The sequence below is a fragment of the Terrapene carolina genome, unplaced genomic scaffold, assembly GCF_002925995.2.
Source record: "Terrapene carolina triunguis isolate 2854851 unplaced genomic scaffold, T_m_triunguis-2.0 Scaffold111, whole genome shotgun sequence".
Classification (NCBI taxonomy): domain Eukaryota; kingdom Metazoa; phylum Chordata; order Testudines; family Emydidae; genus Terrapene; species Terrapene triunguis.
In genome coordinates, this window is record NW_020664462.1 from 19,442,623 (window position 1) to 19,460,895 (window position 18,273).

General features: G+C 40.6%; 1 protein-coding gene across 5 annotated transcripts in view; it reads right to left on the reverse strand.

Moving 5' to 3' along the window:
* Window positions 1-18,273, reverse strand: part of DIP2C (disco interacting protein 2 homolog C) — a 491,632-nt gene that overhangs the window by 112,683 nt on the left and 360,676 nt on the right. For all 5 annotated transcript variants that reach the window (XM_026652183.2, XM_026652182.2, XM_026652181.2 and 2 more), the window contains 2 exons: window positions 12,896-12,987; window positions 8,069-8,179 (listed from right to left, as the gene is read on the reverse strand). In XM_026652183.2, the coding sequence (XP_026507968.1) occupies window positions 8,069-8,179; window positions 12,896-12,987 (203 nt within the window). The remainder of the gene's footprint in view (window positions 1-8,068; window positions 8,180-12,895; window positions 12,988-18,273) is intronic.

Genomic DNA, 18,273 nt, shown 5'->3' on the forward strand with positions numbered 1-18,273 from the left:
GTGTGTGTGTGTGTGTGTGTGTGTGTGTGTGTGTGTGTGTGTGTGTGAGAGAGAGAGAGAGAGAGAGAGAGAGAGAGAGAGAGAGAGAGACTATTATGTAGAAAAGGATGGGGGCTTATGGCTGCTCCATTATTTTTACAGTGAGACTTAAGGAAAGATGACTTGGACCTCATTCTGACTTACTTATTTTCACAAACAAATTTGTGGATCAGTTTATTTGTAAAACTGTACTTGAGAGAAAAAGATAAGGGCCTTGAGTTTTGAAAATATATTTTTATAATGGCTTCTGTGGAAGCACAATATATGAATTTGCACTGGTTTAATACCAAACAGGATTACATTAAGACGTGTGACATAAAATGTATAACTTGGTGCATTGTTTGGCATTTTGGTACATGAAATTGAGATTTTACGTGTGCTAATATAAACAGAACAACTAGATTATTTAAATTGTAAGAGCCTTCAGCAAATTCCCATAGTAAAATTTACTTTCATGGTAGAGGAAGAAACATATTTGATCAACATAACTTCCAGGGGAAAAACATCCTATTATGTTGCTCCCTGTATTTTACTTGCCAAGAGTCATGGTTAAGTGTTAATAATAAAACATAAATCTACTGAATTGGATTTATTTTAAGATGTCTACTGAACATTCTTCTCTATAGACTGTAAAATCTATTTGTCCAAGTAAATAGACCATGAGACCATGTCAAAATAATTCCTTACCTTAATTTGGCTGAGCCGCTTGTGTGTGTGTGTGTGTGTGTGTGTGTGTTTCTTCAGAAATCTTGAATTACTACAACAGTAATTGAGGGGGTGGGGTATAACTTTCTAAAAAATCGGACTGAATGATCTCTACCTGATAAATGATACTGCACATTCTCAGAGCATGTATGACTGTAGATACTTCTACCTTTGTTTATATAGCGCAGGAACTAGGGTGGAAGCAATGAGATAAAAATCATGCTTTGTGAGCAGTCCCAGAAGGAAAACCTCTACTTGGTCAAACGGTAACGGCTTTGCTTCTGGCACCAGCTGAAGGATGTGTCATATATGTGTCATCATACAATAGCCTAAGCTGTTCTTTTATGCTTCCTCATTATTTGATCTCTTCTGTGCATGCTTCAGTTAACACTGGCAGTGTGCATTTTGTAGTCTACATGTTCAAAGGAAGATGTGAACCAACTAAAAACAGCAGCTACGCTGTAAGTGAACAACGGGCCAGTAGGATGGGTCTGGCAGCTGTGTTAATCTACACACAATACTATACAGCATGTATGTATTAAATTAGTATTTATGGTTTTGTCTGGCAACAAATTTGTTCTTGCTGAGAATTTCCTGCTCTTCGCAGCATGATTATTGTTGTATAATAAATTTTGCTAGAAATCTTTTGTGGTTAAATGTTAGGCAAATACCCATCCCTTCCTACTCCTCCCCCACTTATTCTATCCTGCCTTGTATTTCCAGGATACCCAGAATCATTTGTAAGGTGGCTTAGTGTCTTGTGACAGCTGTCGATCAAATGACCCTCTAGGATGCAATGGACTGAAATTCCCAGCAGCCATTAGCTTGCCTTTAGCCATAGTAATCTCTGAAATATTCTGTATTCTTTTTAAACTTTCTTTTCAAATATTCCTTTTAAACTTGGAGTAGAAGAATCCACGATTAGGAAACTGGAAATGCAGGATCCCTTGAAGTAGAACAAAAACAACAAAAACTCCACGCAGGAGCAATAGTCTGGGGCTGTGAGTTTAGTGTGACAATGAACTAAACAGACAAGTTTTAATTAGAAGCTTTTCATCTTATTTTCCCTTCCACTAACTGCCTGTAGGTGCCATGGACAAGAATTATCCCTATGTAGAGGGCAAACACCAATATATTATTTTTTGGTATGAGTTACTCATATGTAAGGCTGCGAGTCTTTCACGGAGGTCATGGAAGTCACGGATTCCGTGACTTTCTGGGACCTCTGTGACTTCCACAGCTGCAGCGGCTGGTGCGTCTGACCCAAGGGTCGCCCGAGCAGCTGGGGCAGCCCTGGGATCAGCCACACCGGCTGCTGCTCTGGCGACCCCAGGCAACTGGCACTGCCCCGGAGCAGCGGTCTGGGAGCAGAAGCGGCACCCAAGGCCACCCCTGCCCGGAGCACCTAAGATTTAGTTAGGGGTATTTTTAGTAAAAGTCACGGTCAGGTCACTGGCAGTGACTTTTTGGTTATTGCCCGTGACTTTTACTAAAAATACTTGTGACTAAATCCTAGCCTTACTCATGTGTTATCTATTCTGTTCTTCAGAAAAGTGTCTCTATCTCCAAATGCCCTTATTTGTAATTTTTCAAGCATTGGTAAATAGGTATATATCCCTTTGTTATGTGTAGATAGAATATTTTTCTACCACTGAACTTGTCTGGGGTTGGTTGGTTTTGTTCACAAGAAGTAGAAAACTGCACTGTTACTTGACCAAGGATTTCTGACTTTAAAAGTACTGGTTGCCTCGCACCTCACCTCCTGAAAGCAGTGTATGTAATTTAATATCTTTGTATTTTCAACCTTTTATTCTGATCTGTCAATTAACAGGATGGGGGATCCTCCTTTAAAGGAAGACATAAAATTGGTCCTCTCCACTTTCTGATACCCATATGTAAAGAGAGCAGGGAGAGGGGGAACTGCTTTAATTTATAAATATATCAGAGGGATAAATATCAGGGAGGGAGAGGAATTATTTAAGCTTAGTACCAATGTGGACACAAGAACAAATGGATATAAACTGGACATGAGGAAGTTTAGACTTGAAATTAGACGAAAGTTTCTAACCATTAGAGGAGTGAAGTTCTGGAACAGCCTTCCAAGGGGAGTAGTAGGGGCAAAAGACATATCTGGCTTCAAGACTAAGCTTGATAAGTTTATGGAGGGGATGGTAGATGGGATAGCCTAATTTTGGCAATTAATTGATCTTTGATTATTAGCAGGTAAATATGCCCAATGGTCTGTGATGGGATGTTAGATGGGGTGGGATCTGAGTTACTACAGAGAATTCTTTCCTGGGTGCTGGCTGGTGAGTCTTGCCCACGTGCTCAGGGTTTAACTGATCGCCATATTTGGGGTTGGGAAGGAATTTTTCTCCAGGGCAGATTGGCAGAGGCCCTGGAGGTTTTTCGCCTTCCTCTGCAGCGTGGGGCACGGGTCACTTGCTGGAGGATTCTCTGCACCTTGAGGTCTTTAAACCACGATTTGAGGACTTCAATAACTCAGGCATAGGTTAGGGGTTTGTTACAGGAGTGGGTGAGTGAGATTCTGTGGCCTGCATTGTGCAGGAGGTCAGACTAGATGATCATAATGGTCCCTTCTGACGCTAAAGTCTATGAGTCTAATTTCATTCTGTGAAATTTGTCCTCTCTTCACATGGCATGCTGTGAATATAAGAACAAAAAGCTCTTACCTTGGGCAATAAACCTTATGTACCCAGGTGCACGGAGTTGCAGAAATAGCTGACGCATATGTGAATCTGTTTGTTTTTTCTCAGTTAACACTTTTCCCATAATCATTACTTGGGAAAGTTTAATGTTAAATGCACTTGCAGAAAACACCTGAGCTTTCTTCTGAAATAATACATGTGACGCAGCACACATTCCAAAAGCAAAAACTGTTCTTCAGAAGCACTTTTTATGAGCTCCAGAGAAGACTGGCCTATCAAGGGTAATCACAGAAGAGGTGTACTTTTAGAGGCAGTGAAATTGTCTCAATCCACCCCTTCAATCTGGAGGTGGATTTATAAACCTCACAAGTAAGCCCGCCCCTACAGTTTTCTTAGTTCCTGAAAAAGTCTGAATACTGTCTTCAGGCTGAAATGAGTCATGTTTCCTCTCACCTGCAGTTAGTACCAGTTACATTGATAAATGTGCCAAGTACCAGAAAACATCTGTAGGCAATCTACATACCTGCCAACATCTTGAGACAAGAACTCAGTAGACTTTAAATTTGCATAGAAATATATACATTTGCATTGTGTTGCCTGATGACACAGAAGCTTCCAGCTCCCCCGCAAAGAAACATAAATGCTAATTAATTCTGTGTCCCCAGCCCAACACTAACTAATTCTGCAACTTCCTTCACCTCTCCAAGCCTCATATCTGCACCTGATGTAGAGCACTCTTCTGCAGTTCTTCATGGAGCCCGGGTCCCTTATGCTCCAACTTTGTCCTGCTTTTTTGGTTTTCAAATTTAAAAAATGGCAGACTATGCTATTTCCCCTCCTACAGCCCAGATTTCACATTTCTTCCCATGCTCCATAACAAAGTAAACTTCCAAAAATAATTTTCAGTTAGTCTTTTATAGCTGTTCAAGATTTACAAATTTGACATGTTTGCAAATACAGGTAGATTGCTGAGACATAACCTGCCCCATTGGTAATCTCCTGCTTTCAAAACTGTTTGGGAAGTAGCTTCTGCTCCCTTTTCAGTTCTTAAGGTCTTTGAGATTGTTCTCAAAAGTTGAGGATTTTTCCTTGATTCCCTTTTGCTACTGGTTAGATCTAGAAAGAATTGAAATCTCCGTGTACCCGCTGGCTGTTTGTTCTAGATCTGCCATTGTTCATTGGGATAAGTATATGTAGGGTTTGAGCAGGCAATGCACTAGAAGCCCAAAACTGTTTAATTTGGAAATTATATGCTGTTACTATTACTCAAATACAGCACCCCAGAGTATTGATTTATTTAAAATAAATCTTACCTCTGCTGGTTGATGGGATTCTCTTATATCAGAAAGCCCAACCCTTCATTTTGGGCAGGCTGCTTTTTCCTTCCTTCCTTGTTGGATGATGGAGACTATGCATAGCGGGCACAGATTCTTATGTCCATTTTCCTGAAGTCTGACTCCTTTTGCCCCATCCTCTTACTTGTTCTCGTCCCGTCTTTTTCTTACAACTGGCTCTTCATCCCAGTCCCACTCTTGATTCCTTAGGCTCCTCATCCCAGTCTCCTTGTCAGCCAGTTCTACCCTCCTCCAGGCTTGCTGTCCTAGTCCCAATCTCTCCCACTCCACACCCAATGCCGATTTCTCTCTGTCCTGCTCTCAGTCATAATTTCCCTCCCCACCTGCCAGTAACAATTTCACCAGACTCTTTGTCATAATATAGTCCTTTCCCTCCTCCCCCCTCCAGCTTTTGTCCCCTCTGCATTCGTATTAGATGGCTTCCTTCTCCACACTGCATGGGTGCCAGCTGAGGGGGGAGAGGTAATTGACAGCACGGGAGATACTGGCTCCCTGCTCTCAGTTCCAAGGCCTGGTCCCATCCTGAGAAGTTAGGAACAGCCATTGTGGAGCAAGTCCTGTTGGGACCCCCATTGCCCTGGGCTGGAGCATGTTCCGTCACTCTGTGGGGATGGTGCATCTACAGTCCGGAGAGTGTCAGGAGCTGTGAGAGGGTTGAACATGCTCAGCGCTGATAGAATCTTCAGAGATTTTAGCTGTTAATTCTAGCAAGTCTCTACTGAACATGTGTGAACTGTGATTTTTTTTTTAGGGAACATACAGAATTTGGCCGAATTTGGGCAGATTTTTACAGGGATGGCAAAAGGCACATCCCTGACAAAGGCCACTTCCCACTCCCCCCCCCACCAAATTTCATGTCTCTGTTCCAAAGCATTGAGGCACTAGAGCATTTCAAAGAAAAGTCTCAAAGGTTTATTTTACAAGTATTTTTCCCTAGCCTCATTCCTGGAAGTGGCTGAATAGTTTTGGCTGAAATTTTCCAAACCAATTCAGCTTGAAAAAACAGTCACCCCACCTGGAAAATTTCAACCAAAAGAGTTAAAGTTTGGCAAAGACATAAGCAATTGAAAACAATGTATTATAATAGGAAGTGTCAGGCAACCTTAATAGGTGGTGCTACCAGCCCTGCCTATCATTAAAGGTATAGGAGAAAGTGGACAAGATAGCTAAAACATTTCCTTCTGTTAATGGAAATTACATTCCCTCTTTTGAAAGATCTATTTAGCTTGGTCTGCTTTGTTGTTTAAAGGAACTGGTGAACCTTTCCATATGGACAGCCCTGATGATAAATGGCTTCAACAAAGATACACCCTGAGTGGTCCTAGCATAAGCTTCCCTACTCTACCCACCAATGGTGCCTTGAGTCCCCAAGATGCTGGCACCACCTCAAGCAGGGAAAGGACAGTTCAGTCTTCGTGTCCATTCTGTTCTACGCCTTTTTGCTAAGATGGTAATACGTGTGCACTAGGAACACGACAACCAATTTAATGTAACCATCATCATATGATAAATTCTTAGTGTTAGCAACAGTGAGAGTTGATCAAGAACAAATGCTTTAAGACTTGGTCTACACAAGTGAAATGTAGTACAATTGTTGAGACTGGTTCAATTCCATCAACACGGGAAGCCCTAGCATGGATAAGACAATGGCTGACACCAAAACTTTAAATACTGTTTTGATTAGACCTGCTCTAAAACCTGGTTAGCTAACACAGTGCCTAAAGAAATCATGGCAGATATATTAGGGTTTCCAGGCTTGCTAACATTGGTGGAACTAATTGTCACTGGGGGCTACCACAGCTCCCCAGCTCCAATCATGTGCTGCCATGCCCACTATCAGTCAAGGAGGTTTATTTTTATAACAAAAGTTAACAAACAAATAGAGCACAGTCTTCAATACCTGGCCCACAGGCTTCAGGGCCACCCCTCCCAGGCGTCTCTGGTGCTCCAGTTGCTTGGAACTTCCTCCCCTGTGCCAGCTCGCCGCAGGGTTGCTTCCTGGAGCACTTAGCCCCCTTGCTCCAGGGACCCTTCACAGGAGTTAGCTCCACTCCAGTGTGGCTTTGCTTCCAGGGATCAGCCTGTCTCAGTCCTTCCTCTTCCCAGCTGCTTACTACCAGCCCTTTATAGGCCCAGGTGTATCCCAGCCCTCTTTAATTAGCTGGGTGAGGTTCACCTGCTCCAGTCCAGGGGAGATGGGCTCAGTCACTCCACAGAGACCAGCTACCCTGTGACACTAACTTTGTGCAAATTTTTCCTAGTGTAGACAAGGCCAATATTTTTTGCTATTAGAAGTATCCAAAAATGATAGCTTGAGATACTACTTTACTAAAACGGAGAAGCTATACATAACCTATAGTACAGTTGTCATAACTATAAAGGGAAGGGTAACAGCTCTCTGTGTACAGAGACTCCAAATCCTTTTACCTGTAAAGGGTTAAGAAGCTCGGGTAACCTGGCTGACACCTGACCCAAGGACCAATAAGGAGACAAGATACTTTCAAATCTTGGGGGGGGAAAGGCTTTTGTGTGTGCTCTTTGTTTTAACGGGGGGTTCGCTCTTGGGACTGAGAGGGACCAGACATCAATCCAGGTTCTCCCCATCTTTCTAAACAAGTCTCTCCTATTTCAAACTAGTAAGTAAAAAGACAGCAAGGCGTCTTAGATTTACTTTGTTTTCTCAACTTGTAAATGTACCTTTTTACCAGAGTGTGTATCTTTGTTTGCTGTACTTTGAACCTAAGACAGAGGGGGGTCCTCTGAGCTCTTTAAGTTTGATTACCCTGTAAAGTATTCTCCATACTGATTTTACAGAGATGATTTTTACCTTTTTCTTTAATTAAAAGCCTTCTTTTTTAAGAACCAGATTGATTTCTCCTTGCTTTAAGATCCAAGGGGGTTTGGATCTGTATTCACCAGGAGTTGGTGAAAGGAGGGTGGAAGGAAGGAGGGGGGATGGTTAACTTCTCCTTGTTTTAAGATCCAAGGGGGTTTGGATCTGTGTTCACCAGGGAATTGGTGAAAGGTTTCTCAAGGCTTCCCAGGGAGGGAATTCTTGTGATGGTGGCAGCGGACCAAAGCTAAGCTGGTAGATAAGCTTAGAAGTTTTTATGCAGGCCCCTACATTTGAACCCTAAAGTTCAAAGTGGGGATCCAGCCTTGACAACAGTATTATCCTTTCTGTCCTTATTTGCAGAACCACTCAACACAAAAAAAATTTACACAAAGCTGTGCTCAGTGGTGATTCATTCGGACATAAAACTTTCAAAATGCACTGTGGAGGAGAAATGTAGTCCTTACCTTTCTGGTAAGTGGCACTTCAATAGGGACAGGGACAACTTCCGCCAGTAGGCAGCCATAAAATGCTACCATAAAAGCAGCAGGATCATTGTTAGGAAATACGAGTGCTACCTGAAAGAGAGAGAGACACAAGTTAAAATTTACATTGTCAAAAATCTATTACAGATTTCAGTGTACTGTACATTAAAAACAGCTTCCACATTCCTTTTGAAAAGCTATTAATATTTAAAAACAGCTCTGATATAATGCACTTTACTGTGTTCCACCTAAACTTTCCCCCTCTTATATACAGGTACAACTATTGAACATTTAAGAACTGAATCACGAGTGAGAAGGAGTTTGTTCTCTCTTATACACATTCCTTTTTGTGAGCATCTCCACTTAGGCACTTGTACTTACATACACGCTGCATTTTAAATTGCTAGCAAGTTTCATCGGAGCTTTAGTTTACCAATGATTTGATTGAGGTTCAACTTTGGAGCAAATATGATTAATGTAATTTTAAATAGAAAGTTTTACAGCCAAAAAAAATTAAATTAGGCTACTGAAAACAGAAATGGGTTTATGTCCATCCAGAGTAACCGAACATATCGTACCATTGTGCCAACTATTCCCAGCCTTATGTTTTGTCTGCCTGCAACAACTAGAGCCTCCTGCAAGTTTGAAGAAGAGGTTTCGCCTATGCTCTATTAGGCCAATACAGGAACAATAAATACTACAATGAAGGTAGCATCCTGAAGTTTCTACCCTACTCAAATTCCGCAAACTAAGCAAGTTTAGGCCAAGGCTTACTGGAACCAGAGAACTTTAGAGAATCTTATCTACCATGTGACTTGTTTATTTTTGTGCCAGGACAATGGGTGACTTTTAAAAAACAAGTAGAGGGCATCTAAAACAATTAAAGCAAGATTATAGATACACTGAAATTTGATGTTCACTTTCATGTGCACAAAATGTCTGTTAACATAAGAATTAAAGTTTGTTTTGAGGCTACTTTATACTAGAAGGAACAATTACTGTTATAATTTAAGCAACAAGTTTCATTAACCTAGCATATTGCAAACATCACCTTTTCTTAGTTTATTTTGGACAGAAATATTTTTCTACTAATTAACTTTATTATTTATATTCTTCCCCCATTTTATTTTTCCCAGTTTAAACAACTAACAAACAGACTAGCCAATTTCTTTTCGAAGTTCTTGTTCAATGCAAGATGAACATTGCAGTAATAACTTTGGGGGGGAAATTACTTGATACATTTCCATTGCTCTTGTGTTTTGAAAAAACTGTTGGCATATAGCTTATACTTTCTTCTTCTTCTTCCTTTATGTCGCTTTTCCTGGTGAGGGTTGCAGCAGCAGCAGCACCATGGAGAGTAGGGAGGACCAGATCTCCTTTTCCTCCGCAAGAGGTTCCAGCTCCTCCTGGGGGATTCCCAGAGTTCTCAGGCCAGCCAGGAGATATAATCCCTCCAGCATGTACTGGGTTGGCCTCAGGGCCTCCACCCAGTGGGACGTGCCCGGTAGAGTTCCAAAAGAAGCCTCCGAGGGGGCATCTTTATCAGGTGCCCGAACCACCTCAACTGGCTCCTCGATCTGGAGGAGTAGTGGCTCTCCCAACTCCTCACCCTGTCTTGGAGAGTAAGCCCAGCCACCCTGCAGAGAAACCTCATTTCCGCCGCTTGTACCCGCAATCTCATCCTTTCAGTCATTACCCAAAGTTCATGACCATAGGTGAAGATGGGGACGTAGAGCGACCTGTAAACCGAGAGCTTTGTCTGACAACTAGCTCCTGCTTCACCACCATGGATCGGTACAGTGCCTGCATCACTGCTGCCGCTGCCCCAATCCGCCAGTAGATTTCTGCTCCCGCTTCCCATCACTTGTGAACAAGACCCCTAAATACTTGAACTCTTCCACTAATGGCAGGTGCTCCCCCTCACCTCTGGAGAGAAGTCCACTTTCTTCTTGGAGAGGACCATGACCTCTGATTTGGAGGTGCTGATTCTCATCTCAGCTGCTTCGCACTCAGCAGCAAAACTTTCGAGTTCGCGTCGGAGATTACAAAGCTTACATTTTGGACAAAGTATTTTTATAGGCTCCTTTAAAACCTATAAAATAGCCCCTGTCCTAAAAAACTCACGATCTAAAGAGACAGCCTTCTCATGAAGGAGTGGAAGACAGATGCAACTCTTTTTTGTTAAGTAGTTTAGATGTAGGGTTTAGTGATGTTTTATTCCAGTAAAGTGGTGTCCAGTCTCTGGGAGTAGGTCAGTAGGTCAGCTGGGACAGCTAGCAAATATGTCAGAGTAGATTCTGGCAGGCATTTTTAAAGGCACTTAAGGGAGTTAGGGGTGTACTGGGCACTTAAGTGCCTTAGGTGCTTTTGAATATCTCAGACACTAATCACTAACAAACCTGTAAAAATTAAAAAGGAGGAAACAAAACATACAGAAGTGTATCTAACCAGAGGGAAATGTGTATAGATAGTAGATATTTCATAGAACCATGCTTCATTTTTGTTCAACACAGACACTGGGTACGAGTAGCATGAGGTCAGACTTTAAGGAAGAGAAAAGGCACTTCAGAGTATTCCATATTGTGACCATAAGGAAACATTTTCACTTTCATTTAGAAAAGACTGCAAATGTCCACCTGTATTTAATTTAGTGCTATAAAACACTCATCTACTGTCACATGATGTGAACTCCTATTTTCAAAGAAGTTAAAAAAGCTTTTATGGCACTGCAATGGGGTAAGTTAACAGAATATCTGCTCAGAACATGAGGAGTACAGGAGCATCTCATCTTCAATTTGAAATTACTTTAAATTATAAAAGATGTTGAGCAAGATATTATACAATGCAAAGTATATGCTTTCACCACTCAGTTATAAACATGTAGCTTCACTGGAATCTACAGAGTGTTATTTTAGAATAAGAACTTCAATTGATTCAAACGAAGGGAAGACTTTACTTGTCTTAATCTTGCTAGAGTTTCAGCTTTAGGTCTGAATCACCAACAAATCCTTTTTAAGGTTAGGAAATCTTAGGTCTCACTGTGCAGTAATTTACTACAAAGAGACAGTTAATATAAGCTATACGGATACAGTGTATCTGAACATTCCTCCTTTCACAGGATTCTTTGTGCAAGTAAATTTAATGAGAATCAACAATTTGTTTGTCTTACTGTTACTTAGACTCTGTTGTAAATCAAAGAAAAAGAAAAGATTCTGTACATTGGTATTGGCTAAGTGCCACTGTAGAAAGAGATTTTGTTGAAACATCTGTTTTAAAAGACTCTTTAGTTTGATTCTTTATGTTTTATTTTTAAAAGAAATGTAGGAAATATTTTTGAAAATTCTTTTATTTGGGAAACATTAACCATGCTCATTTTACAGAGGTTAAATAGTCGCCTTAAGTGTTCCTTAAGGCGACTATTTAACCTCTGTAAAATGAGCATACAACTATACATTTCTTGCATACAGTACAAGGGGGCAAAGGTGTGAATTTGAGGCTCCTGAGGGTATTTCTACACAGCCACTAGACACCCCCGGCTGACCTGTCCTATTTCATTGCTGGGTCCACCTTGCAGGGTCCCAAAGCACAGGCTCCAGCCCAAGCCCAGAAGTCTATACAGCAATGAAACAGCCCAAGCCCCGTGAGCCCGAGTCAGCTAGCACGGACCAGTGGTGGGTGTCTAGTTGCTGTGTAGTCATACCTCTGCAAAGTTACCTCAGGGTAAGTTCTGGAAGGCTTTATGGGTAATGGGTTTTTTTGAGGATAGACTTGAATGGGTGAAGTTATTTAGTACATCAGAAAGGAAAGGACTTCCAAACTTTACATCTTCATAGAAGAATTAGTCTTCAAAACTCTGTGAGGAAGTAGGGTTGATATTACTATCTTCCTTTTACAGAGGACAGAGACAGATGGGAACCACAATGTTTGACACTGAGTGTCAAAATATGGAAGCCCTCTCTGCTCTCTTCCCAACCTCAAAGACAACACTGGAGGATCGTCTAATTGACACGGACAGGTCAGCTTAGCTAATCATCCGTTCTATCAAGCATTGAGCATGCTCAGCTAGAATGGGTATTCAGTTCAGTTTCTGCCCCAACCAGTTGGACAACTTGACATTTGGGGAGAGGTTGGGGATAGGGATGTTTGCACAGGGTTGTTTATATGCATTGACTTCCTGACACAAGCCTTGGCAGCTTCTCAGTTGTACAGGGGCAGAAGAGGTTAATTGACTTGTCCAATTCTATGCCAAATAAGGCAGTGGCAGCATTAGATCATGGAATTTCTTGATCCCAGTCCCACATTCAAAACTCTGATTGTTACCTCAGGAAGCAAGCTCCCACTTACCATGGTCTAAGAATTATGGTGTGTCCAGTTCTGCCAAAGGATGCTCACATTTTCATCTCATCTTAAGCAATGCCTCTTTTGCTTCTACCAACTCAGGAGCCACAAAGTCATTATATTAAATAAGTTTTACCAACTTGACAGCATGGTCTATTATCCTCCATGCCCTTTGTATGCAGAAATCTTTGCTAACAAGACCAGTTGTTCTTTCTTTTATCAAAAAATAAAAAATATTTTTCATGGGAAAGCTTATTGCTGATTTTGCAATAAACTCAAGTTACTACTCAGTGAGTACTAAAGCAGATGATTATATAAACCACCACACAAATGGCCAGCCCTTCTATTGATAAAAAGCAACAGATTTTCTCCACATTTGATTTTATCACTTATCTATGTGCACTCCAAATCCCCATTCACATCTTGTCAGAGTGTATTTAATGTCTGTTAATAAACCATTGAGATACTTACCCTGTCTCCAGGTCGCACCATTGGTTCTTGTTTTGTGCCTAATTTATGCAGTATATTGTAAGCAACCTTCATACTTCTGGTCCAAAGTTTGCCTAGTAATAAATAATTTGTAAAATTAACTTTAAAATTATGCTTTAAAGTTTACTTGTAAAATGATAAAGAAAAAATGCACCTCTAGACCAAAAGGACTAAATAGCAGAAACATTTAGGATCAGACTTTGCTACTGAGTGCATACATGAGGCTCCTACTGAACCCAAAGGGAATATCGTGGATACATTTGAACACAGATGTTTATTTGAACATTTATCTATTATATGAAGCATTATAATAAAAAAGGAAAATCTCAAGCTCTCTTTATATTTTAAATTAATTTTTCCTTCAGTTCCTTTTCCTATACTTGCCAGGATCTGAACTCCGGGTTCTATTCTACTGCCTGCAGCACTCAACTGTTTTAAGTGGCTGGGATATCATTCAGCCCAGGCAGAAACAGATGGCTGTATCATCATCAATTGATGTAGGGCCGACACAGAAAGCAGAACTCCCACCCTGACAGAACTATGCCGGGGTGGTCCCCTCCACCTCCCTCCAAAGGCATGACTAGGACCCATGTGGCACATAACCCAACCCAAAGCCACATGGGCTGAGGGTGCAAAAAACAATTCCAGGAAGATGCCAATCCCTCCCCAGGCCAAAGAAACTCCCTCGCCAGCAGGAGCTGGCACAGAAGCAGGACCCCTAGACACGGATGATGTCATCAGGCTGCTTTTTACAGTTTTTATTATTTTACAGTCTTTCCCCTTTCCTGACTAGCTGTTGTGCCAATGCTCTCCCACAGTGTCTTCACCTCAGCTTCAACTGCACCTGCCCTTTGTGCTCAGCCTCCTTCCCTCTCCCCTCACTATTTCCCCCCTCCCTTTGCCTTTCTATTAATTAAATCCCTCACAATCAAGACCCCACCCAAAGAATTTTTTAAGAACAAGTTATGGCAGTAACATGACATTTATAAACAAACATTGATGGTTTGCATATTGTATCCCTTTCCCTCACTCTTCGTCTGTCTTGTCTAGTTAGACTATGTATGCTCTTCAGAACGGGGACTTTATATTACTTATGGTTTATACAATGCCTAGCATAATAGGGCCTTCTTCCCAGTTGGCCTTTAGGCACCATCACAATAAAATTAATATTTAAAGAAGAGATTATCTTCAACTTTTTAAAAATCCCAATTTCTGCTCCACTGGGAACTGAGCAGGTATATTAGGGCTTGTCTCATGTAGTTTACTAACAGGGTGTGATTTCTAAAGTGCACTAACATATTTCACATTAATTGGTCCATGTAGACCCTGCTGGTACACATGAAAGGTTCTCTTGTCCTATATTACAGCATACCAGCAGGGTCTACACAGACCAATTAATGCACAACACGTTAGTGCACAAGAAATCACACCCTAGTGAGGCGCATTACCCCATTGTATAGACAAGCCATTGTGTGCCTACAGGACTTTTCCTTAAATACTAGAAATTGTCACAACAATCTGGCTAGTTTCCAGCTAGCCACTTTTATGTTAAAGTGAGCCTTTATCCTCAAGGTATTCCACTCAGATCTATTTACAATGGTTTCAGAATTAAATCTGACAAGCAAACATGATCAAACCTTAAAAGAAGTGAAGAGGAAAATAGGTAACCAACAGCTTTGATTTCTAAAAGGTGCCAAATATTAGGGGCTTAAATCGTCATAAACCTTATGAAACAAGTTGTGCAGTTAGAGAGTGCCGGAGAAGGAAAAGGCAAAAAGTTCAGAATTGCAAGAAAGAACCATCTTTACACAAAACACTTCCTAACTTGACAAACACAAAGACTGAATATTTTTTTATCCCTTGCTTGATGCTAATGAGAGTTAAGGGGACTCTGCACTCTCAGACATTTATTCAGTCCATAAAGCATTAATTCCACCACGAGTCTTAAGTTTGTGTTTCTGCCCATCCAGACGCACTTTACTGTATGTATTTGATTCCTTTAACCAATTTTAACGCTCACCTTTCTTTCTTTCTCTTTATGAATAAACCTTTAGATTTTAGATACTAAAGGATTGGCATCAGCGTGATTTTTGGGTAAGATCTAAGTTATATATTGACCTGAGTGTGTGGCTGGTTATTTGGGATCAGAAGAATCTATTAGTTGAAGAGATTGGTTTTAAAGAACCACTCATCTCTAAGTCTAGTGTTTTTGGTGGTAATACAAGGACTGGAATGTCTAAGGAAACTGCTTTGATGACTTCTTGTCACTGCAAAATACTGTCTTTAGCTCTCTTAAATCTGTGGGTTGATGGGAAATTAGCTTCTCCAATCAATCAGTGACCGACTTGTTTCCAACACGTTTTTAAGCACCTACTAAAGAAGTTTTAGTTTTCTGAAAATGAAGAATTATCTTCTCTTTAGCCCCTTTCTTCACTAGCTTGGAATCTGGCCCTGAGCACTTTTGCCAGACTTTCAAATTCTAGAAGTCTCCATGGTGTGAAACCAGTTCTCCCTAACATGTTCTCCAAACATATGTGAACTACCAGATTGTTCCCTCCTGCACACCAAGTATTTTCAAGTGTGTGGTATGATGGCAACATCTCTGGAGTCAACTCACAATTTGCAAACATATACATGAACAGCCTGGTTAAGATAAAGAGAAACACTTCCTCTCACTTTCTAGCGGCAGCATGTAAAGGTGTGACAAAGATTTATTTCAGTGTGAGGTTATTTACTAACAGCAATTTTTTCAGTCGTGTTGGACTTTTGGTTGAGTAATGTAACAGCTACCCTAGCACCAGTGGCAACAGAATTCAGCTACACTTTTAATAGATCTTTTCTCATCTGAGAATACATTCATGCCAAACGCAGGGGGCCCTATCAACACCTCTCACCCAACTGAAATTTAACAAGCCCAGAGTGAGTTGATACTCAGGCACATCTGACTGAGCAAAACATTCCTAAGGTAAAGGAAGTCACAAGGTCTTAAATATCATATAAAAGAGATGAGTTGACAAAATTACACACACATTTACTTGACGTGGTTCTGAGGTAAATCCTTTGGGCTTTTCTCCCTCCCTTCCCAATTTCTAATGTAAATGTACATTTGTGTTGAATGTAAAGAAGGTTATAAAAGAAAAGCTGGCAGAGAGAAGTACTTATAGACAAAAGAAACCACAATCAGTTTCCTTATTAGGAACAGTATGCTTCTCATAACCACACAGCACTAACTCAGCAAAAGCAAGCCAGTGGTTTCTTACCAATCTCCACGTACAGCAATTCTGAGACTGCCAAAGTTAACTGCAAATAATTTCGCCAGACATTTTTTCAGTATCACGATATAACATTTCTTGTAAATTAACTAGAAATTAAATATTTGTTAATCTGAGGTGAGTTCATGACTTGAGCAGCTAAATGGTAAGAGCAAACATTTTCTTAATTTGCCAAGAAATGGCAGTTGTTCTGTTATTTCTCCACAAACAGACCTATTTTACGTCCATCCTGTGCACTGAGCAAGTCAGGGGCTTGTGGAAAACACAGCACATGATCATGTAATAAAGATTATATGATAGTGCAGGTGCACAAGAGGGCAGAATGAATGGTTACAACTGTTCCATCTGGAATTATTTTACCTTTGAGTGCTTGACTTTGCAGCCTAAATCGTGTTCTTTTAAATTTTTTTTGTGCATGCAATTTCCTAGGTTTTTTATGGGAGAAAAAAAGGTAAAACCAAAATTTTGCTACATACAACTGTAACAATGCTCAAATCCATGCATCATAATGGTTTAAATCCTGAAACTTCACCACCATAGCCCAGGCTTCTGCTGCTTGAGCAAGATACATTAGCTGGCAGCAGGAGAAGGTAGTTATCTCATTGAAGGTGATGCACTTCTGGTACTAGTTTTTGGGTCTGGGGAAGGAGACCAACCCAGTTATCTCTCTCCTCCCTGGAAGTGGGGAGCTCCTGGCCATGACCCCTGGGAGGGAGGGTATGGGTTGCTGGGACCAGGTGCTGGTCCAGGGTGTTTGGGGCAGCTTGGCCTGGCTCTTTCCCATCAGCCCCTGTTCTGGCAGCTTCAGGCATTTCCAGCACAGTGTGTGCAGTTTCTGCATTGGCAGCAGTGTGGGCCCAACTTAAAATGTTCACGTATTCAGTTATTTTGGCATGTTGCTATAATTTTCCTGAGCAGTGCAAGTGACAAAAGGGAAAAGGCAATTTTCAAAAGTTTCTCAGAGCAAAAGCTAAAAAGACAAAGAACAGCACTTTTCTATTTGGAAGCCTTTCTCTTCTCAGAGGCCTACCGCAAACAAACAATGAAGTTAGAGCTTCTGAAAAAACTGGGTTGCAAAAATCTTTTATAATGAAAGTGTTAGGCAGCCTAAATATATGGTGCATTCAGCTCCACCCATAAATTATTTTGTACCGGTTTTGTTGTACTTACGACGTTTGTTTTTTTTAAAAGATACAGACAAAACGCCTAGAACCCTTGCTAATCCCAAACTTATTTTCAATGTTTTCATTTTTGCCTCCACCTATTCCAATAAATAATTCTTGGAATGATCCTTATACTGCAAAGAGAAATGACTGCAGTATATGTATTGTATGGTTTTTATACCATGTTAACATTTTTTTTTCTATTTTAGATGAAAGCACCAATATTAAGCATATTAATTCATTCCAACAACATCACACGTAAAATATGGGTTTTGACTGCTTGATCAAACCTGGTATGAACAAGAAATTGTCTTTTGTCCCCAAAGCACATATTAAAATTTTCAAATCAAATCCCAAACTCCTTTAGAACCCTACAAATCTTATCCTTCTCTTACATTCCAGGTATTTTCCATTTATACCAATTCTGTGGTTTTACTTATGCCTATACAAGGACTGTGTAGTAACAAGCCAACTAAGAGGTTCTTTTCCTAACTAAGCTCCCAAAGGCATAAGGTACTTTTTAAGTAAAGAAATTCCATTTAATAAATAGGGACAAAGTCTTTAACAATATGGAAAAAAGGGCACACAGTACATTAAACATACACTATTAAGTTGGGAGGTGTGAAGAACATTGAGAACTGAGCAATGATGCAAATTATATTAGAAATAAGGGCGGACACATGAGAAAAAACCTGGAAAAAAAACAAGCTAGTATTATATAGTACGTGTAGGGGAAAATAATGCTGCACAATAAATGGAAGAGAGAAACTTGCAAGGTAATGGTGAGTGAAGATCTAAGGGATGTAGTGGATTGGATGAGAGCTTGCAGTGTAATAAATGGGGTGAGAGGGAAGGTAAAAGCAATTTCAGACTACATATGAAAGAAACATAATTTCTTAGACTAAGGAAGTGATAGTTTTCTATA